General features: G+C 40.7%; 2 protein-coding genes and 1 long non-coding RNA gene across 18 annotated transcripts in view; 1 reads left to right on the top strand and 2 right to left on the bottom strand.

The window, feature by feature from the left end:
• Positions 1-24427, bottom strand: part of LOC126295455 (zinc finger protein 708-like) — an 885643-nt gene that overhangs the window by 371237 nt on the left and 489979 nt on the right. For 7 of the 11 annotated variants that reach the window (XM_049987976.1, XM_049987977.1, XM_049987982.1 and 4 more), the window contains one exon: positions 15347-15384. The exons of 1 other annotated variant lie outside the window; for it this stretch is intronic. In XM_049987976.1, coding sequence (XP_049843933.1) covers positions 15347-15384 — 38 coding nt within the window. Of the gene's footprint in view, positions 1-543; positions 1925-15346; positions 15385-24427 lie in introns of those variants that run through there. 3 more of the 11 variants (XM_049987985.1, XM_049987983.1, XM_049987984.1) reach the window with 3 other exon arrangements.
• Positions 1-24427, top strand: part of LOC126295459 (uncharacterized) — a 1097875-nt gene that overhangs the window by 621050 nt on the left and 452398 nt on the right. The gene's annotated exons all lie outside the window — the stretch shown is intronic.
• The window catches only part of LOC126295452 (zinc finger protein ZFP2-like), a 909451-nt gene that overhangs the window by 751085 nt on the left and 133939 nt on the right, over positions 1-24427 (bottom strand). The gene's annotated exons all lie outside the window — the stretch shown is intronic.

Genomic DNA, 24427 nt, shown 5'->3' with positions numbered 1-24427 from the left:
GAAACAAGGTCCCCCCCCCCCCCCAATCAACAATATGAATTTGCCACCCCCACCTCCCCGAAATCACTGTCTGGGTAGATACCACAGTCTGCGTCCCCCCCCCCCCCCAAGCTACAATATCCGGGCCTCTGCGCATGTTTGAATCTGGCAGCTTAAGCATGCCACAAAAATTTTTCCCAGTAGTATGTACCTGCTTGCTATGATTGCTTACAGAGCCAACAGCCACATTTATGTAGTCAGAAGCGGGAGAAGGTACTACTCATACATGACTAAACTGTGCATGCCCATGAGCCCACTCATGACTGCTGAAATGAATCTAATGAAAGCAGTTGTGACGTCATGCTGATTGGAGGCAATTTCATGTTATGAAGCATTGCATAGTCTTCCTAAAGCCTTTGAAACACTTTGCTATTGGCAGCCGCTTGTATGAGCACTGTGTTTTGTTGTTGTATATGGCGCAACTTCAGTTTTATTTTCTCTCGTTCATGTTTTATTACTGCAGTAGTGGCATACAGTAATATCCATTGTCAGAGCATCAGTTCTGACCAGAAAAAATTACAAAAAATTAACTGGAGACTAAAATAACAAGAATTTCCAGAATTCTACAAAATTTCCAGGTTTTTCCCAGATCTTGTGGTTGTCCTGGGTCGCATACACCCTGTTATATCAATCTAGGTAACAACTGACACTACTGCAAAATGAATAGCTATCTGAAAACTCATGTTGTATACTAGGGTTGCTCACCTGAGATGCCTATTACTTATGGTGTGATCCTATGTTATGTACTTTTTACTTATACCATTGATTTAATAGTGTTAACTAAAACTTGTCATTAATATTATCATAATTTTATTTACTCTCTCTTATTGACTGTGCTTGTGAGAAAAAGTGCTGCAAAAGATTTAATTGAAGGATTTGAAGCATGTGCATACCATTTTCAGGTGAATCTGAAAATTCAAGTTGTTCAAGTGTCCAGGGATGACCCTAATGTAAACAAGGCATTCCTAGTAGCGCTGAAAAACAAGCTCAAAGTTGAAGGTAATCCAGAGGATCCCATGCTTATGGAGTTTGGGACATGTTGCTTACATACAGTGCATGGTACTTTTAAGACATATTGCACTAGGGTTGACTGGAGTCTTGTTTAGTTTCTGAGTGCTTCATGTAATCTATTTTAAAAATTCCCCCTCCAACACTGTTAATTACAACAATATTACCAACACTACTGTCTTCCCCCATTAGTTTCGTGATGTTTGGTGGGTGGAAAATAAAATGGTGTCAGTCTGGGATCAGAAAATGTTTAACAGATGCCTAAACATGTGTGAAGGAGGTAGGAAGGGTATATGAAGGAACAAAAGTAGGTCAAACCAAAACCTAAGGTTGCTATTGGAATTCCTAAGAGTTGCAGTTACCCCTCTGGACTACCCTCGACATTGAGCTTGCTTTTCAGCTCTTTTACGAATGCTTTGTTAACTTGTCTTTTCATATTTATCTTACATTGGGATGCACCTGCCTCAGATCCTCCAACCAAATCTTTTCATAGAGATTGAAGTTAGATTCCTGCTCAAAACGTGGTCCAATGCACTATTCCATAAACATACAAATAGATTGAACTTAATCATTATGACATCACAGGCACAACAAACTCCTGTAGTAGTTTAGTGAAAACGACTCCAGTCTGTACACAACGCATTACTTTAATTTTGACTTTTGAAGCTGGCAGTTTTATATTTGGAAACACATCTAATAAGATATTAATAAGCTGCCAAAGTCTCAAGGTGAGTGGTGTATGTCAGCAGCCAACAGACACAAATAGACTTCTGCTTTCATCACGGCATATAATCCAGTATTGTAGTATTGTTGGGTGTCATCCAGGAGTTCCTGCAGCAAGTGCTTGATGTGACTGCTTTGCAGTACCACCTGGTTACTGGAACATACCACAACAGCATGACACACTCCCTGCCTGTGCTATAGCAAACTACAAATACACTGAAGCTAATTAGAAATACCATGTTTCTTCATTAAAACTGATAATTTCATTTTCCAGTGCACTTGCTGAATCACAGGCACTGTCAGGATTGTCTTTTCCAGTGTTGGAGTTGATTATCAGCTGAGTGCACTCAGAGGTGGTAGGCAGTACTGCTGAGGCTATGTTAAATGCAGTAGCATTGGAGCCAGGGCTATTTGTGGCAAATAGCTTTGATGTAGAAACTATAACCTTCCAAGTAGCCTTCAGGCCAGCATCCTTCTTTCCCTTATAGGGCTGAACAGGTTCTACTTGCCTATACTGCTGAATGGAAAGTTGGTTTTAGAGAGCATGAACCAAACTGAGAATTTTTCAGATATGCCCCCTCTGCAACCTACCAAAATTCTGGATTCTCTGTACAATGAGAACTGAATCCATAATTTCCAATCCTTGAGTAAACCACAAGGTAGCACAGGGGTCACACATGAACAATGGAGTAATATGCGGCCAAGACTTCACACAGATAGTACACCACTAAAACAAAACTAATGATCTGAGATTTTCCTTTCTTATGTTTAACTTCCACCACACTCCCTGACCTAGATCTCTACTTGAGCAGGTCCAAAGTATGGAAATAAAATCTTCTTTATATGCTTATGACTGAAAGTTTATGTTGACTATAACCCACAGCGCCTGCAGAAAAGTTAGACAGAGAGCAGAATGACACAAAGAGTCACCTTGCCCCATGACCAAGGCACCTACTCCCAGTCTCTACTAACCCTTCAGCTACTTGCATTGCAATGTTCTCCTTGCAGGCTTTAGCTCTATGTTAACCAAACCAACAGTTGCGTAACACCACCCAATGATTGCTTGTTAGTGTCCAAATTACACTATTTTGTGCTAACACTAATGATCTATAATCAATCTTACTCATACACAATACAATCAGATAGACGGGTGTTTGCATGTATATATCCAAAACAATGGACCATACACAAATCCATCAACACCTAGTATCCTTGGTTGAAGATAAATGGATTCAAATAGTCCACAAACTCCCCTAAAAAATATGTCTTTGTGATTCCATTGTGTTAACAAAGAAGGCATACATTTAAACAGATGTAAATGTAAACCACACCAAATACTCATTACAGGTCCTTGTCGGCCACATTGTCATATATGTACAAAATCATGACAAAACAACCTACCAGGGTAGGATGGTCAGGCTGCAGTGACAGGCATGCAAACCATTCTATCCCAACAACATACCTGAAACTTCATGGCAGATTAAAATTGTGTGCTAAACCAAGCCTCCAACACAGAACCTTTGCCTTTTGCTGGTAATTGCTCTACTGACTGAGCTACCCAAGCTTGACTCATGACCCATCCACACATCTCTGATTCTGCCAGTACCTCATCTTCTACCTCTCAAACTTCATGGAAGGTCTCCTGCTGAACTTGGGAGAGCAGCACTCTTGGAAGAAAAGTCTGAAAGGTAGGAGATAAGGTACTGACACAATAGAAGCTGTGAGAACAGGTGATGAGTTATGCTTAGGTAACTCAGTTGGTAGAGAGCTTATCCACAAAAGGCATGGTTCCATGTTCGAGTCTCAGTCATACACACAGTTTTAACCTGCCAGGAAGTTTCATGTTAGTGCATACTCCACTGTGGGATGAAAATCCAATTCTAATTCAACAAACCTCCACACAGTGGGACTGGAATCAGCCAGGCTGGGCTGGCTGGTTGACTAGTCACTGCATTGGATAGAGTGAAAGGGTTGAGGGGTGCTAAACCCCAGTGGTGGGCAGTCTCACAGCACCAAGTTGAAGGTGAACAGTGATTGATCAATTGACTGATTAACTGAGATGGGTTATGGGACCAAATGTTCTGAGTTCTGCGAATCTGAAGTTAGTCAGGGTCTGCTAAAAGTGGAGGGATCCAGTCAGAGGAGTAAAACTATAAAATAATGAACATTAAACACACACACAGAAAAAGACACGAAAGGTGAGACCAAATCTAAAAACTGGAAAAAAGCGGGAGGTTTTAGGGCCACAGACAAGGATGACTGGAAAGGAAATCCTAACCACAACAACCTGATCCTGCTCCAAGACTAAAGTAGAACCTTACATCTGGAAATAAAGACCACTTTCATGGAGGGAAACGAAGAACAGTTCAACCAGTTTAAGGAATCAGGAATTGGATTCCACCAATATGTGGGATACAATCAGTCTGGCTCAATAACAATGTTGTAGGAGTGGGATGTTATGTAGGAGAAAAAAGGGGGTGAGCCAGGTATGACTGATGTGTCAATGGAATAATACAGTGGACTCCTTCCGAGAGGAGTGAGGAAGAGCATCAAAACTGTAGTATACTCCTTGATTGTGCAGAGTTTATTACAATGAGCAGTGGCACTCTAGATTGCATTTCACTTTTGGAAAAAGAGAGATTTGATGTAGATCCGCATATCCGCAGCTGGAATCATGAAAGGAAATGGGGAATAAGCCAAATGATGAGCCAGTTCATTCCCTGGGATGCTGCATGATGTGGGACCCACAGAGAGACAACTGAACAGGTGGCATGCCCAAAGGTAAGGAGAAGTTTATATAGCAGAGACCAAAAGGTGATGACAGTAGCATTAGTCAATAGCCTGCAAGTCCCTCATTGAATCTGAAAAAAATTAAAAAGGAGGGCCTTGTGAATGGCTAGAAGTTCTGCTATGAACACACCATATGACCCCAACAATAAATGGTGTTCAAAGCCAGTAGAAGATGTGAAAGTTTATTCCACCTTATCGACTACCTTAGAACCATTGATGTAAAGGATGGTGCCACCCTGGAACACTGCAAGAATGGCATATACAAGACAATGGAAAACCATAGGATCAACAGAGATCTTAGGACCCTGGAATAGAGTGGTCCTAATCCGTGGTCTAGGCACCATCCAAGGGGGGTGGATGTTATGGAAGGAAAGATGCAGGGTGCAGTCCAACGAGTTGAGATTGAGATCTCAACAGAGGGCAGTGAGACACTTCCCAACTGCCAATCCCATCTGTGAGTGGCTGTTAGGAGGGAGAATCTCTCACTGGCAAAGAACACAGGTTACATGCGATGGTCAAGGAATTGGTGAATGGTGGTTGCATAAGAAACAAGGAGTTGGCTGTGTTCTATGTGTAGAGGGGGGATCTCCACTTCTGTGAGGAGACTATCAATGCAACTAACGTGAAAGGCACCAATAACCAGTTGCATGCCACAATGTAGGACTGGCTCGAGCAGTTTCAAAGTGGAAGGGTCTGCTGAGCCATAAACCTGACAACCATAATCTAGTCTGGACAAAACCAGAGCATAGTAAAGATGGAGAAGAATGCAACAGACTGCATCTCAAACTGTCAGGGCAAGGAGACAGAGAATTAAGCTTCCACATACATGTATGTATTCTTTGGGTGGTGAATGTGGGGCTGTGCTACAACACTGAGGTGGTGCTCGTGTAAATAAAGTTCTGGGTAGGGGTGTACTGTAGCTTGATGACAAAAATACATAACTCACGTTTTGGAGGGAGAAAACTGAAAACAATGAGAGATGGCCCAGGCAGAGGCTCATAGGATGGTGCCTTGGAGCCAGCACTCAGCAGATACTAGCAAGTGGGAGCTGCACCAGATGCAAAAATGTTGACATACAGCACCAGAGTAACCAGAGGCCTCACAGAGGTCGCAACACCATCGATGGCAATGAGGAAGAGCATGATGCTGAGCACAGAACCCTGTACAAGACAGTTCTCCTGAATCTAAGTGATGCTGAGTGAAGCGCCAAATTCCAACCTGAAATGGCTGGTGAGATAAAAACTGATGGATAGAAACTGTAAGAGAACCACAGAAGCCCCAGTCATGGACAGCAACTAAAGTGTGATGGCGCCAAGCCACATCGTATGCCTTATGTAGGTCAAAGAAAACTGCAACAAGGTGCCACAGGTGGGTAAACCCTGTCAGATGGCTGTTTCCAATTGAGTAAATGGTCAGTTGGATATTGTCCTGTCTGGAAGCTACACTGAATCGGGGACAAAAGGCCCTGAGATTTGAGTACCCAACATGATCTGAAGCTGGCCATCCTCTCGAGCAGTTTACAAAGTACATTCGTCAGGCTAATTTGGAAGCATCTGTCTAGACCTATTGAGATCTTCCTGGTCGTAAGGACAGGGATAACTATACCATCTTGCCATTGTGACAGAAATGCACCCATGAGCCAAATGTGAGTGAAGACCATGAGATGTTGCCTGTGGGGAATGTCAAAGTGTTGGATCATCTGGTTGTGGATGGAATCCGAGCCAGGGGCTGTGTGTCATGAAGAGGTAAGAGCCTGTAAGAATTCCCATACCATGGAGGGTTCATTACAGTGCTCAGCGTGGTGTGGATGAAACAGTGGGGTGGAGGGGGGGGGTCTATTCAACTCTGCATTTCTGGTGGAGAGAGGTAGGACAACAGGAAGAGGACACTGATTCCGTCACAAAGTGTGTCACGAGATGTTCTGCAAGGACCAATGTGTCAGTGCATGAGCACCTTGAAGGTTAAGCCTCTGGACAGGTGACCACTGCTGGTGGCTCAGAAGGCAAGGGATCTTGGACCAAACCTGCAATGAAGAGGCATACATCCCCAGCGAGGAAATATAGTGCTCCCAATGTAAGGAGCCTTAGTGTGGAGACTCCTAAAAGTGAGGAAGTTGGTCTATGATGGGTGTCACTTTAATCTCTGCAGCAACCATTGCTGGTCCTGGACAGTGACTGGGACATTCTTGGTTCACCATGGTACTGGTAGATGATGAGGGGAACCTGTGGATAGGGGAACACCAGTGCCAGCAGCTTGAAGAATAGTGGCAGACACACCTTGCATGACTACATCAATGGAATTTGAGAGGGAGGTTTCATGGTGCACAGCAGATGTATATAAAGTCCAACCGTCACTGCAGAATGCCCAACATGGAGGCCTGTATACCTGATGGCAGCAGGGGAACAATAGAATCACTGGAAAATGGTCACTGTCACAAAGGTCATTATGGGATGACCAATGTAGGAAAGCAACGAGGGCACGGGAGGAGATGGTGAGACCGATAGCAGAAAACGTTCACGAGTGGCACTGAAGTGGGTAGGGGAACCATTACTGAGGAGAGACAAATCAAGGTACATAATAAGTTGTTCAATTAGGAAGCTCCTACCTGTTGAAGTGACACTCCCACACAGTGGGTGGTGGGCATTTAAGTTCCCAAGGAGTAGTACTTGCAGTGGGAGTTGCTGGGTTAAGGTAGACAGTGCAACTTAAGGAAGTGGGCTACCTGGAGGGAGGTAGACATTGCAAATGGTGATTGCCGGAGTCGTTTGCACTCTAACCACTACTGCTTCCATGTTGCAATTTAGGGGGTATGATATTGGAGTGAACCAAGTGCAGACCCTACTAGAAGCTACACTGGAGCCAGCACGGTTCTGACAGAATGCCTGATAACCAAAAATGTTGGAGAATTGTCATCACAAAAATGCATTTCTTGAAATACAAGATAGAATGCAAAATAGGAAGTGACAAGGTGTTGCTTTCTCAGTTGGTGACGATAGTATCCGTTTGAATTCCACTGGATGATCAAGTGGCAAGAGTCCAGGTTAGACACAAAGAAGCCAAGAGAGGGTTATGTCACTCTGTCAGTAGTCGACACTGACAAGGATATGGTGACATCCATAAATAAGATATCAGACTCAGGTTGTGAGGGGGTAGAGGGCACTGCCAGATGCATGGGGGGGGGGCGCTTGTTTTGGGAATTATATTTCTTCTTCTCTTTCAGAGGTTGAGTGCAGGGTACAGAGGGATAGAGGCATCTGGAACTGTAGGAGAGTGGGTGACCTTGGGATGCACAGATGGTGAGCCTCGTGGCTGAGTGCTGGTAGGAGTCTTCTAGCCTGAGAGACACCGGGGAGAGGGATCCCAGGAGGGAGTTTGATCATCAACAGGTGCCAAAGGAGAGGGGCACTTTTTTGGCCAGGGAGGTGGAGCAGATCCCAGATGGGAGGTCATGAGAACTGCAGGATGGGGAGGGAAGAGGAGAATGGAGTGGGTGTGAAGAATAGGTAGGAGGAGGAAATGAAGTTACAAAGTTGAAGATAGTGTCAATGGATGGAGTCTCTCATAGTTTTGGCGGCTTCAGCATATGGCAGGCGATCTAGGGACTTGTATTCTTTGATCTTTACTACCTTTTAAGCAGGGCAATCAAACGAGGGGAGTGGCAGTCAGCACTGTCGACATACACAGGTGAGCCTAGCCCTCTTCCCATGGTGTAGTCAGGGAAGGTAGCTGGGTCATACGAAGCAGCATTCAATGATCCTTCAACACTCACAGAGACAGCCATTTCAGAACAGAAAGATTCTTGCAGCTTAATATGGTTCATGCGTCAAACATCCACCCAGATATCACCCACTCCAACCAGTGGCTCCCCCCATGGGCACTACCCAGCCACAGCAAGGGCTGTCTGGCATGGCAGCCGTAGCCATGAGTTCCAATGCTACAAGAAGATAAGCAACCATTCATTGGCATACATGGGTAGGAAACAGCTCAGGTATCAGTAGTGTGATCCCTGTGTTGTCAGGGGACTCAGCCATATGGGTAAATAACAGATCCACCACACAGACGGGCTACTTGTACTGGTGATGTATTAGGGTGGAAGGGGGCTACAGCACAAAAGCGAGAGGAGAAGGAAAGGGGGTGAGGAATCAATACAGCAGATACTAGGGAGGGAGTTCTTCCCCAAACGGCTCACACAGAAACAGGAAATTTTGAAGTTGATGATCAAAAGTGATGATCAAAACACCAAAAAGGATGAAAGAACAGGCAAAAGGAACAAAATTGCAACCAATATAGGAAACCAGGTGGATAGCCAGGTCGATATAAATCAGAAAATGGAGACAGGGGAAGGAGAGATACAGGAATCAGTGAACATGAGGTCATTGTAGCAAGGCTCGAAACCATATCAACAAAAAATACTAAAATTATATGGAAAATATATCTATTTAAAACAGCAGATAAAAATTCGCTTGATGCCTTCCTAAGAGAGTGTCACCATTCCTTCCAAGCTAATTATGTATGTTTAGACTAGATATGGCTCGAATCAAAAGATACAGTATCGACAGCAATAGATTGATTTATACAGCATAAGTTAGTAAGAGATGGGACTGATCCACTATGGTACACAAAACATGTCAGAACATTGAAACAGAAGCAAAGAAAAAAGCATGCCAAATTCAAAAGAATGCAAAATCCCCAAGACTGGCCAAGTTTCATGGAAGCTCGAAATTTAGTGCGGACGTCAATGCGAGATGTTTTTAATGGTTTCCACAATGAAACATTGTCTCAAAATATGGTAGAAAACCCATTAAGATTCTGGTTGTATGTAAAGTACACCAGCAGCAAAAAAACAGTCAATACTATCAGTGCACAATAGCAATGGAGATGTTGCCAATGATGCTGCCACTAAAGCAGAGTTACTAAATACAGTTTTTTGTAATTTTTTCACAAAAGTAGACAAAGTAAATATTCCGGAATTTGAAACTAGAACAGCTGTTAGCATGAGTGACACAAAATAAGGTATCTTAGGTGTTGCGAAACAAATCACTTTAAGGCAAGCCTTCCGGTCCATATGGTATACCAGTCAGGTTCCTTTCAGACTATGCAGACACAATAGTGCCTTTCTTAGCAATCACATAAAACCACTTACTAGACTGGAAAGTAGCACAGGTCACACCAATATTCAAGAAAGGGATTAGGAGTAACCCATTGAGTTACAGACCCAAATCACTGAGCTCAATTTGCAGTAGGATTCTGGAGAATATACTGCACTCAAACATTATGAATCGTCTTGAAGAAAATGATTTATTGATACATAACCAACACGGATTCAGAAAATATCATTCTTATGCAACACATGAAGTAATGAGTGCTGTTGACAAGGGATCTCTGATCGATTCCATATTCCTAGATTTCCAGAAGGCTTTTGATACCGTTCCTCACAGGCGACTATTAATCAAGTTACGTGCATATCTTCTCAGTTGAGTGACTGGATTCTTAATTTCCTCTCACAGAGGCCACAGTTCAAAGTGATAGATGGTAAATCATTGAGTAGAACAGAAGTGATATCTAGCATTTCACAAGGTACTGTCATAGGACCCTCTGATGTTCCTGATTTATGTAAGTGATCTAGGTGATAATCTGAGCAGCCCCCTTAGATTGTTTGCCAATGACACTGTAATTTACTGTCTAGTAAAATCATTAGATGATCAATTCCAATTACATAATGATCTAGAGAGAATTTCTGTATGGTAAAAAAGTGGCAATTGGCACGAAAAGTGGTAACTTCAATGCGCAAATATAGGTTGAAAAGTGAAGTAGATGATGTTCTAAATTGTTTACGTAACCAATCATGTGACAGGAGGCATGGCGACACATACAATAACTGAATGGAAAAGAAATTTGTCAAGTAATAACATATTTCCAACCATATTTTTAACTTTGATATTATTTATGTGAGATTTATGTACATACTGATACCAAAAGGTGGAAAAATACACTTGAATACTGTTAATTCAAAATTGCCACACATGTTTAGTGACTGTGTAAGTGGTTGCAACAGTAACAACAAGAACACCAATTATTATTATTTGTAATGGTAGCATTAATACTGATTACTGAAACAATTATAAACAGTAAATTAAAATTAGTTGTAAGTCAAAACCCTTTGTTACAATATTGATGTTGAAACCACTGGAGTAACTATATAATGTAATACCTATAAAGTCATGTTCTTGGCACTGGAAGGTATTATTGTGTCAAGCACACACCTGTGAAAGTTGTAAGGGTAGCGACATGATGCTTGATTGCACTTTGAGAACAACTATATTGAAAATGTTAATAAAATGTGAGAAATTTAAGGCAAATATTGCAGAGTTACATGTAATGACATATATAAAAAGCTGTAAAGCTGGCAAACAAGTTTGCATGCATAAATACAATAGATTTTAGGTTAATATTGTGCCAACAATGATATCAACATGGAATGGATGATGAATGAGAATTAAGTACAACATAATCATTTAAATGTTGTGAGTTTAAAATTTATGGACATAACTATTCATTTCCTCTTATTGTTCAGTTATGACATATCAGACTGCAAACAAAAAAGAATACTTGTGAGGTTAGTTGTTTTAAATAACACGGATAAATCGTAAAAACAGAGTTGATAATAGAAAAGTATGATTGCATCTTGTAGCAGTCAGCCAGGGTAGAATGAATGAAAATGTTGCAGGAATAGCAGCAAAATAGTTCAATGAAATTTGTTATTGAACAACATATGTAATTAAAGAAGACTGGAAACTTAACAGTAATACCAGCAACAATGAACTGGGACACATGAAGTTAAAAGTTTAAAAACTTTTCTTAGTGCAATTCTTCCATTTATGTTTACTTACATTCCATCAGCTGAAAATTATCAAAAGGACAATCAAAGTAATCTTTAATATGTTTGACAAAGTAAAGCCATAAATGAATCAACTATGACAGCTAATAAACACTCTCAATGTTGGAAAACAACATTGTCAAAAACAATGAAAAAGTTAAAAGCCCAGCTGAACAATTACCTGAAATTAATGCAAGACCAGTGAATGATTTTCAGAAAGAACTTACTAAATCAGACAAGTTTTGAAACTGATTCATGAAACTTGAAAACAGTGAATGATAGGGGGATGAGTGAAAATTTTTAAATAAAACTTTGCAGCCTAGACTAAAAAAAAATAAGTTAACAGTGACAGTAAAAGATAGAAATTAAGTTCACACTGAGCATGTTCCTGCTACAACCATAAATGTAGTAAAAAGAAAGGAACGTGAAGTGGAATTAGGTTTTTGAATAACTAATGTCATCAATTATGTTGAAAACTTTGTAGTGATTGATGTAATTAGTAAAAACAAGAATGTAGTTTTCTTGTTCTGTAAGATGAATTCTTGTCCGCGTAAATTGAAAATGTAATATTTGGGCTGTTAGTATCAAATAAGTTTTCAACATTGGGAGTAAAAATATACTCTAAATCAGTTTATGGAAACATTTGGTTTGGTAAAAATTATATGAATTCTGTTCAAATGGCGCCCAGCACTATGTGACTTAACTTCTGAGGTATCAGTTGCCTAGAACTTAGAACTAATTGAACCTAACTAACCTAAGGACATCACACAAATCCATGCCCGAGGCAGCATTTAAATCTGCGACAGTAGCGGTTGCTCATTTCCAGACTGTAGCACCTAGAACCGCATCGCCACTCTGGCTGGCATGAATTCTGTAAACAACTACAATTTGTTTGGTGGGAAAAGTATCTGAACAATTACTGTAAACGGCTTAAGATTTAAGGACCTTATGGCAATGTAGTGAATGATGTTCATTCATTTGAGGGCTTGATTCTGATGAGAAAATTTTCAATACTGCCTTGTTAGTTAAAGTCAGGGGGAAGACTTACAAGTGAATGTAGAATTTCTCACACACATCTGAAAGAATAGACATTGTTAACGATCCAAACCTGTACGAAATAGTTCAAAATTTAATTCACTGACTGCACATTCCTTGACATCTGCTACAAATCTACAACTCAACAGTGCCAGATAGGGACTGAAACCTGGATTTCCCACTTATCTTAAGTGGTCTCCTTCACCACTTTGGCTATCAGTGCATGCTCCTTAGGCTGAGACAAACTTCCATACATCACACTTCCACATCCTTATATCATTGTCCACAAAATTCATTACTGCTTTAGCATAATTTATGACATATTCCAACGACAGATAACAATTTGCTCAGACTGGAAGGGGAACAAAACCCCATATTTACAAAAACCGGCACCACTTATCCACAACACAAGAACCCTGCACCATAAACTTTTATCCACAAAAAAATTCTAGAAGATATTCACAAATAATTGGCTACAGAGAAGATGTGTGCAGAAACTCAGAATATCAAGAGTGTGAGTAAGAACTAACATACCATCAGACACCAAGTGCCTGAACTACAATCGACTTCAACCAGTCTGAAATATAGTGAATCTGCAAATACTGGAAATTATATTGTTAATAAGGTCAATGTTACAGGTGTATCTCATTATGACTCACGACTCTCACATTGTAACTTTGATGGTAAAATAAGGTGTGTGTCTTGATATCATGTTTTGACTCTGCTCTTTGAGCAGGTAGACAAAGAGAACTTGTGCAAGGTTGCAAGTACACAGCAAATGGTATTTAAATATGGTGCACAATGTAAATGATGTAAATCATCTAAAGTGATGATACTGAATCAGAACACAATAAAAGGACTAGAAAATAAGCAAGAAGTACTTTCATTCAACAGAAAAACTCTTATGGAAATAAATTCTTGTGAGATTTTGTATTGAAGATTCTGGAAGTACTCAGTTTTGTGAAGTTATCATAAATGAAAAGCATCACCTTTACCTTTTCATTTCCAGTGGTGTACAAGAAACATATGCTATTGCAGAATACAAACAAAAATGTGGATGTAGTTTGTTACAAATATCATGTTATGTGTCATATTATGAAATAATAGATATGAAGCTTTTACAACAAATACAGGAAAATTATATACTTATGGGTCATAACAAATTTGCTTAAAACAATATTGTATTGCCTTATGTAGGATGGCGATTGAAAAAATAGACTCGAGTACAGACTGCTTGCTAGCGACACATGAACTGTTGTCCACCATGAAAGATACAACAAAAATTAGATGAAGATGTAGTAATTAGATAATAAATAAATAATTAATAAGCTAATATAAAAGCCTATATTTACTGAATTGATTTTGCCTTTAACACTACATTACATCAGAAGCTAAGAAGACCTCATGATTCTATGCACTTTTTGTGCAAGCTAACATGTAAATATATACATTAACAGCTCTGTCGCAACAATTCTCAAAATTTCATCAGGAGTATCGTCCTTCAAGTCTTCTAACATTATTGGGTTATGTGTGTACATTTCTCCCTTCAGAACCTCCACCCCCCCCCCCCCCCCCCCCCACACACTCCCCGTTTAACATCATACATGGTTACGTCAGGTGAAAGCAGCAGCCACATCTTTTACTGACAGTCTTTTCTTCTTGAATCTCTCATCAATTCATGAGATTGGCTCACAAGAAGTGTGACATATTGTAGGGTTTCATCACTATATGGTGTAAAACATGGTGACAAGGCCAGCACAAACATTCACTTGTGACAATTTGTGTGTTGATTTCTTTGTATTCTGGATCAACTGTACTCTGATCACCATGATCACAGTAGGTGCACAAACAGGTGGGACCTGCGTCCTTTTCTTGTTCACAACTCACTCTGTAGTACACCATTTTGTCACCAAATCCTGTTAGACTGCTCTCTGTCTGTATGGAAATGTCAAGAAACTTCTTTGCAAAAATACCTCTTTACTATTGCAATTCTTTCTTGAAGAAGATGTATCTCACTGAGATATTTCTTTATAGTCTTAACCATGACACAACTTTTGTATTTAACACAAAATGGAACTGCAGCAGCTTTGAAACTATATATGATGATTGGTGGGCAACAATGAGAATTCTAGTATTCAGGGTCAAATTTTCATGCACCACCCTACACATTATTATGTTGGATATCATTTGGGTGTGGTACTTTGCACTAAAACATTCCATTTCGCATTGTTTGTGTTGTATATGAAGGATGTCGATATCTGTTGACAGTGGATTCAACTTCAAATAAACAGGCATCTACTACCAATTCAATTTCTTTGAACGCCAGAAGTGAATTAAAAATTACTCTGGAATTTCCATGAAAGTTATTACAGTTTATTTTGATTATGCTGATTTGTTGGTTAAGAAACTAGTTACAATAAAAGATTTAGTCACTACCTTCTATAAAAATGCTGCTCAGCACTTGGAAGCAGGAAAATGGAGCAATGAAAACTTCACACACTTCATTTCATCAGCAAACCATATACATAAATCGGCCTTTCATAGCACGCAGTTAAGGACACATCTGAAGTTCTCAGTCTCCTATTCACCCTCCTCCCCAAAACCTGTGAGTGTGTGTAAGATCATTTTCTAGATACTAGTGTGGCATGCATTTTGAGTTGGATATGGATACCAGCCTGGTATTCACCCAGTGGGATGTTCGAAAGTGCCTAAACTCCACATCAAAACTGTCCTGTTTACCAGCCTTCTTCTTTTAATTTGGAAAGTACATTTGACCTGGGTCAGGCTGGCCTTCCCACATTCCAGTAGTGGGGCACTAATAAACTCTTAACTGTACTTCTAAGAGAATTGTTCAATGAATAATGAAAACCTTACCTTGGACTGTGTGGTGCAAGTCTTTTTGAGGCTATCCCCTGAAACATTTTATAACACTATTAGGTAATGAATTCAAAAAGGTAAGTAAGTAAAAAAATTAAGACACACTACTACTATTCTGACAACTGCTACTTCTGGATTACACCCTACTGGTAATATACAGAAAAGTAACTTACAATGTACAATAAGAGGCTGTGGAAACATGCAAAATATTTATAGAACCTGTTTCATTACAGATACATACAAAAAAAATCAGTCTGAAGCAGTAAACGACTCAGTGCATCCACAAAGACAAGTATTTCCTTGCTGAATGACAGATGCAAATGCATTCACATATGCATGGGGATGAATTTCAGCTGAGGGCTAGCAATACAGACCAATGAGTTTAAGAAACATACATCATTAACTTACTGAACAATTCCAACATTCATATCACAAAAATAAATGTGGACGCTATCAATCATATGGTTCCTGGAATGAATATTTCACACTAAAATACTGTGTGCACAGTTTTGAAACGTCCTGACATGGTGTTGGTGCCAGGCCACAACGTGCATGATTCCTGTTTTGAGTTTTAGTACAACAAATAATTTTAATCACCCACAGGAAGTTTCAACCTTAAGGCTACTGAAATGCCTGCAAGATTGAAGTATAACTTAAATGGGAGATTTACACATTATCCCATGCCACGAGCATTATACACTCCTGGAAATGGAAAAAAGAACACATTGACACCAGTGTGTCAGACCCACCATACTTGCTCCGGACACTGCGAGAGGGCTGTACAAGCAATGATCACACGATGGCGCAGCGGACACACCAGGAACCGCGGTGTTGCCCGTCGAATGGCGCTAGCTGCGCAGCATTTGTGCAATGCCACCGTCAGTGTCAGCCAGTTTGCCGTGGCATACGGAGCTCCATCGCAGTCTTTAACACTGGTAGCATGCCGCGACAGCGTGGACGTGAACCATATGTGCAGTTGATGGACTTTGAGCGAGGGCGTATAGTGGGCATGCGGGAGGCCAGGTGGACGTACCGCCGAATTGCTCAACACGTGGGGCGTGAGGTCTCCACAGTACATCGATGTCGCCAGTGGTCAGCGGAAGGTGCATGTGCCCATCGACCTGGGACCGGACCGCAGCGACGCATGGATGCACGCCAAGACCGTAGGATCCTATGCAGTGCCGTAGGGGACCCCACCGCCACTTCCCAGCAAATTAGGGACACTGCTGATCCTGGGATATCGGTGAGGACCATTCGCAACCGTCTCCATGAAGCTAGGCTACGGTCCCGCACACCGTTAGGCTGTCTTCCGCTCACGCCCCAACATCGTGCAGCCCGCCTCCAGTGGTGTCGCGACAGGCATGAATGGAGGGACGAATGGAGACGTGTCGTCTTCAGTGATGAGAGTCCCTTATGCCTTGGTGCCAATGATGGTTGTATGCGTGTTTGGTGCTGTGCAGGTGAGCGCCAGAATCAGGACTGCATATGACTGAGGCAAACAGGGCCAACACCCGGCATCATGTTGTGGGCAGCGATCTCCTACACTGGCCATACACCTCTGGTGGTCGTCAAGGGGACACTGAATAGTGCACGGTACATCCAAACCGTCATCGAACCCATCGTTCTACCATTCCTAGACCGGCAAGGGAACTTGCTGTGCGAACAGGACAATGCACGTCCGCATGTATCCCGTGCCACCCAACGTGCTCTAGAAGGTGTAAGTCAACTACCCTGGCCAGCAAGATCTCCGGATCTGTCCCCCATTGAGCATGTCTGGGACTGGATGAAGCGTCGTCTCACGCGGTCTGCACGTCCAGCATGAACGCTGGTCCAACTGAGGCGCCAGGTGGAAATGGCATGGCAAGCCGTTCCACAGGACTACATCCAGCATCTCTACGATCATCTCCATGGGATAATAGCAGCCTGTATTGCTGCGAAAGGTGGATATATACTGTATTAGTGCCGACATTGTGCATGCTCTGTTGCCTGTGTCTATGTGGCTGTGGTTCTGTCAGTATGATCATGTGATGTATCTGACCCCAGGAATGTGTCAATAAAGTTTCCCCTTCCTGGGACAATGAATTCACGGTTTCTTATTTCAATTTCCATGAGTGTACATAGTGCATACGGTCATTCAAGTTACAATCCACACAATTCAGCCATTGCCAATTGTGTCAGCCATTCTCAATTATGGCCAAAATATTGGAATAATTTTTAATTTTAAACAAATGATAGTGACTTTGCTGACTGTAGTCTTGAACAGCTTAACACATGTCAACTTTGAATGACACTTTCTTACTCTGTACATCTGATTCTAATGCTATACAAATACTGTGAAAGACAACATAAACATATTTGTAAGCTGTCAGCTTTTCAGACTGCAGAATATGTGAAGTGTTCGCTTTTACTCTTAAACTAAACTTTCACTAATGTGAATCTCAGAACTCAGGCCTCTGTAACATGGCCCACCACTGGTCAAGGAGAAGTAATGGACACAGCAATGTTGTTTGTCAAGTTCAATGTTAAACATTCTATAAGCTCCAGGAGGATGAGACATTTATGAATTATTTTGCTAAGTGGCTGAATGAGGAAAACTGCGAGATACACCAAATGTTACAAGGTGAGGAAGTAAGTGTAGAACAGGTTTGATGAAATACGAAGAAACGCGCGTATGAGGAGAGAGCATGAAGATTTCTCATGCTGCTGGTGCCAAAGCTACAGACATCTCCCTGAAGAACATTATGCAACAACCAGATACATGCAGTACTGGTGTAATGCTTGTAAGGCAGCAGTGCACTGACATCATGTATCATTACTGTGACAACTAAAAATTTGGGACATGTTTCATAGTAAGTGATACTACTGTATATGTACACAGTCAAAAAGTAAGTCTTCTATGAAAGTTAATGTATCTTGGGACTTAATAAAGTACACTTCCTTTTTGTTTAAACTAAATTACAGACACTCTCTCATATATGGATGGAATGGCCAGAACATTGAGAGTCTAGCATATTTTGTTGCTTGGTACATCCTTACAGTCCCTGTTTCTGTGGTAAACGTATCAATAACATGTCCTTTAATATATATATAATTGTCCTGATAATGCAGAGAACAGTACAAACAATAAGTATTCATCAAGCGAATGACCTACTTTAGAAGCACAAGTCAGAATAGTAAATAATAAAATGCTGGAAACACACATAGTTCAAACGATGCAGAAAATTGTGAGTGAAGAGACAGAAGCTCTAGAAGTTCAGGAAAACTGAAATTATGTGGTTTCCATGTCACATCAGAGACCCACAGCTTAATAATTTCTCAGTTTATGTACAGATGCAGCTACACAGTAATCTGAAGGTCATAAACACACACTACCACCATCGGTAGCACCAGCAGCCATTTGACTTCTACTGCTGAATCAAAGCCACACCTAGACTTTTCCATGCATTAGAGTCCTCAGGTTTACACTTTTACTTTTTTCCTGTGTATTTTTCAATGTCATCTACCGCCTTCAAGTTTTTCATTTTCTTTTCTTTTGAAATGCAACAAGTAACTTTTGTCGCCGGCCTACCTTCATGTCTACCTTCTTCTGTCCATGTCGTACCCGCTACCATACAATTTTCATTACAGTCCTAACTAGATCACCAACTCTAACCTATTTTCAGATTCATTTATTTGTTTTTTAACCTCTCTTAGTGATTCTCAGCACTCACCTGTTCACTGACTGTTGAGAAACCCCTAATTTGAAAAGTTTTCACATTAAAATTTATGCCTTATTGGTATAAGTCTAAACTGGGAATACAGTACTCTGTTATTGACCATTTACAAGAAGTGTGAATATGCAATCGCTCATTTACTCTATAGTAGGAAGAATTACAAACACTCTCCATTATCTCTCTTAATGTTTCTGAAGTGGTAAATTATACAGATATTCACAAAGTACTACATCTACATCTACATCTGTACTATGCAAGCCACCTGACGGTGTGTGGCGGAGGGTACCCTGAGTACCTCTATCGGTTCTCCCTTCTATTCCAGTCTCGTATTGTACGTGGAAAGAAGGATTGTCGGTATGCTTCTGTGTGGGCTCTAATCTCTCTGATTTTATCCTCACGGTCTCTTCGCGTGATATACGTAGGAGGGAGCAATATACTGCTTGACTCTTCGGTGAAGGTATGTTCTCGAAACTTTAACAAAAGCCTGTACTGGGCTACTGAGCGTCTCTCCTGCAGAGTCTTCCACTGGAGTTTATCTATAATCTCCGTAACGCTTTCGCGATTACTAAATGATCCTGTAACAAAGCGCGCTGCTCTCCGTTGGATCTTCTCTATCTCTTCTATCAACCCTATCTGGTGCGGGTCCCACACTGCTGAGCAGTATTCAAGCAGTGGGCGAATAAGCATACTGTAACCTACTTCCTTTGTCGTCGGATTGCATTTTCTTAGGATTCTTCCAATGAATCTCAGTCTGGCATCTGCTTTACCAACGATCAACTTTATATGATCATTCCATTTAAAATCACTCCTAATGCGTACTCCCAGATAATTTATGGAATTAACTGCTTCCAGTTGCTGACCTGCTATTTTGTAGCTAAATGATAAGGGACCTATCTTTCTATGTATTCGCATCACATTACACTTGTCTACATTGAGATTCAATTGTCATTCCATGCACCATGCGTCAATTCGCTGCAGATCCTCCTGCATTTCAGTACAATTTTCCATTGTTGCAACCTCTCGATATACCCCAGCATAATCTGCAAAAAGCCTCAGTGAACTTCCAATGTCATCCACCAGGTCATTTACGTATACTGTGAATAGCAATGGTCCTATGACACTCCCCTGCGGCACACCTGAAATCACTCTTACTTCGGAAGACTTCTCTCCATTGAGAATGACATGCTGCGTTCTGTTATCTAGGAACTCCTCAATCCAATCACACAACTGATCTGATAGTCCGTATGCTCTTACATTGTTCATTAAACGACTGTGGGGAACTGTGTCAAACACCTTGCAGAAGTCAAGAAACACGGCATCTACCTGTGAACCCACGTCTAAGGCCCTCTGAGTCTCGTGGACGAATAGCGTGAGCTGGGTTTCACACGTCCATCTTTTTCGAAACCCACGCTGATTCCTACAGAGTAGATTTCTAGTCTCCAGAAAAGACATTATACTCCAACATAACACGTGTTCCAAAATTCTACAACTGATCGACGTTAGAGATAGAAGTCTATAGTTCTGCACATCTGTTTTACGTCCCTTCTTGAAAATGGGAATCACCTGTGCCCTTTTCCAATCCTTTGGAATGCTTCGCTCTTCTAGAGACCTACAGTACACTGCTGGAAGAAGGGGGGCAAGTTCCTTCACGTACTCTGTGTAAAATCGAACTGGTATCCCATCAGGACCAGCGGCCTTTCCTCTTTTGAGCGATTTTGTTTCTCTATCCCTCTGTCATCTATTTCGATATCTACCATTTTGTCAACTGTCCGACAATCTAGAGAAGGAAGCACAGTGAAGTCTTCCTCTTTGAAACAGCTTTGGAAGAAGACATTTAGTATTTCAGCCTTTAGTCTGTCATTCTCTGTTTCAGTACCATTTTCGTCACGGAGTGTCTGGACATTTTCTTTTGATCCACCAACCGCTTTGACATAGGACCAAAATTTCTTAGGATTTTCTGCCAAGTCAGTACATAGAACTTTACTTTCGAATTCATTGAAAGCCTCTCGCATAGCTCTCCTCACACTACATTTCGCTTCGCGTAATTTTTGTTTGTCTGCGAGGCTTTGGCTATGTTTATGTTTGCTGTGAAGTTCCCTTTGCTTCCGCAGCAGTTTTCTAACTCGGTTGTTGTACCACGGTGGCTCTTTCCAATCTATTACGATCTTGCTTGGCACACACTCATCTAACGCATATTGTACGATGGTTTTGAACTTTGTCCACTGATCCTCAACACTATCTGTACTTGAGACAAAAATTTTGTGTTGAGCTGTCAGGTACTCTGTAATCTGCTTTTTGTCACTTTTGCTAAACAGAAAAATCTTCCTACTATGGTCTGTTCAAAATCACTTTAGAACTGACAGTTGAGCAGATGATTGTGGAGGTGCAAAGCAGAGTTGCCACATCCCACACTGAACTCTCAAATAATCTTCCACTTCATTCAACTTGCTCAATCTCTCAAACTACTCTCTTTATAAATAAGGATCCCACCTCGAAATTTTCTCAAAGAGCTGCACTATGTTTTCACTTTATATGAGGCAGCAAATTATTAAGTTAATATGTGGACAGGTCACAATAACGGATTATCTGATGTTATCGATTATTCTACATGTGGGGAACGTTTTTGTTATTGATGTTAAGTGAACAGATGAAATGAATGAAATCTTAGAAATATGTCAAATTTTCATCAACTCCAAATCATAATCCTGCCAGAGATTTCTAACATGAGACAGTTTCAGTTACATATGATGAACAATGGTCACTTGTGCATCAAGTACTAAGTGGTCAGTCGTATCGTTTCATTATGAGATACTGAATGCTACATTTATAATGAATATGTTATTACTTTTTCTGATCCACCTACTTATGTCTAACATAATAAAATATAATACATATGCATGTCTATTATGGTGAGAAAACATATTTTAAATAGCACAAAAATTATTTGGAGAAAGAAAAAAAAGTGATACAAAAAACATTACTTCAGTATTGCAGCAATTATACTGTAAATGGTAATATTTATTTTGTGGGATACAGACTATATTGGTGTTGTTGTTGACTTCAGTCCTGAGACTGATTTGATGCAGCTCTCCATGCTACTCTATCCTGTGCAAGCTTCTTCATCTCCTAGTACCTACTGCAACCTACATCCTTCTGAATCTGCTTAGTGTATTCATCTCTTGGTCTCCCTCTACGATTTTTACCCTCCACGCTGCCCTCCAATGCTAAATTTGTGATCCCTTGATCCCTCAGAATATGTCCTACCAACTGGTCCCTTCTTCTTGTCAAGTTGTGCCACAAACTCCTCTTCTCCCTTAAATCTATACTCGATGTTAACAAATTTCTCTTGTTCAGAAACGCTTGCCTTGCCATTGCCAGTCTACATTTTATATCCTCTCTACTTTGACCATCATCAGTTATTTTGCTTCCCAAATAGCAAAACTCCTTTACTACTATATGCGTCTCATTTCCTAATCTAATTCCCTCAGCATCACCTGAATTAATTCGACTACATTCTATTATCCTCGTTTTGCTTTTGTTGATGTTCATCTTATATTCCCCTTTCAAGATACTGTCCATTCCGTTCAACTGCTCTTCCAAGTCCTTTGCTATCTCTGACAGAATTACAATGTCATCGGCGAACCTCAAAGTTTTTATTTCTTCTCCATGGACTTTAATACCCACTCTGAATTTCTCTTTTGTTTCTTTTACTGCTTGCTCAATATACAGATTGAATAACATCGGGGACAGGCTGTAACCCTGTCTCACCCACTTCCCAACCACTGCTTCCCTTTCATGCCCCTCGACTATTATGACTGCCATCTGGTTTTTGTACAAATTGTAAATAGCCTTTCGCTCCATGTATTTTACCCCTGCCACCTTCAGAATTTGAAAGAGAGTATTCCAGTCAACATTGTCAAAAAGCTTTCTCTAAGTCTACAAATGCTAGAAATGTAGGTTTGCCTTTCCTTAATCTATTTTCTAGGATAAGTCGTAGGGTCAGTATTGCCTCACGTGTTCCAAAATTTCTGGGGAATCTGAACTGATCTTCGCTGAGGTCGGCTTCTACCAGTTTTTCCATTCTTCTGTAAAGAATGTGTGTTAGTATTTTGCAGCTGTGACTTATTAAACTGATAGTTCGGTAATTTTCACATCTGTCAACACCTGCTTTCTTTGGGATTGGAATTATTATATTCTTCTTGAAGTCTGAGGGTATTTCACCTGTCTCATACATCTTGCTCACCAGATGGTAGAGTTTTGTCAGGGCTGGCTCTCCCAAGGCCGTCAGCAGTTCCAATGGTTTTTCAGTGCTCTGTCAAACTCTTCACGTAATATCATATCTCCCATTTCTCTTCATCTATATCCTCTTCCATTTCCATAATATTGTCCTCAAGTACATCGCCCTTGTTTAGACCCTCTACATACTCCTTCCATCTTTCTGCTTTCCCTTCTTTGCTTAGAACTGGGTTCCCATCTGAGCTCTTGATATTCATACAATTGGCTCTCTTTTCTCCAAAGGTCTCTCTAATTTTCCTGTAGGCAGTATCTATCTTACCCCTCGTGAGATAAGCCTCTACATCCTTACATTTGTCCTCTAGCCATCCCTGCTTAGCCATTTTGCACTTCCTGTCGATATCATTTTTGAGACATTTGTATTCCCTTTTGCCTGCTTCATTTACTGCATTTTTATATTTTCTCCTTTCATCAATTAAATTCAATATTTCTCCTGTTACCCAAGGATTTCTAGTAGCCCTCGTCTTTTTACCTACTTGGTCCTCTGCTGCCTTCACTATTTCATTCAACAAAGCTACCCATTCTTCTTCTACTGTATTTCTTTCCCCCATTCCTGTCAGTTGTTCCCTTATGCTCTCCCGTAAACTCTGTACAACCTCTGGTTTAGTCAGTTTATCCAGGTCCCATCTCCTTAAATTCCCACCTTTCTGCCGTTACTTCAATTTTAATCTACAGTTCATAACCAATAGATTGTGGTCAGAGTCCACATCTGCCCCTGGAAATACCTTACAATTTAAAACCTGGTTCCTAAATCTCTGTCTTACTATTATATAATCTATCTGATACCTTCTAGTATCTCCAGGATTCTTCCACATATACAACCTTCTTTTGTGATTCTAGAACCAAGTGTTAGCTATAATTAAGTTGTGCTCTGTGCAAAATTCTACCAGACTGCTTCCTCTTTCATTTCACTTCCCTAATCCATATTCACCCACGATGTTTCCTTCTCTCCCTTTTCCTACTCAAGAATTCCAGTCACCCATGACTATTAAATTTTCGTCTCCCTTTACCACCTGAATAATTTTTTTTTATCTCATCATAGATTTCATCAATTTCTTCATCATCTGAAGAG

The sequence above is a fragment of the Schistocerca gregaria genome, chromosome 11, assembly GCF_023897955.1.
Source record: "Schistocerca gregaria isolate iqSchGreg1 chromosome 11, iqSchGreg1.2, whole genome shotgun sequence".
NCBI lineage: Eukaryota > Metazoa > Arthropoda > Insecta > Orthoptera > Acrididae > Schistocerca > Schistocerca gregaria.
Note: the sequence above shows the minus strand (reverse complement) of the source record. Positions and strands in the feature narration are given on the sequence as shown.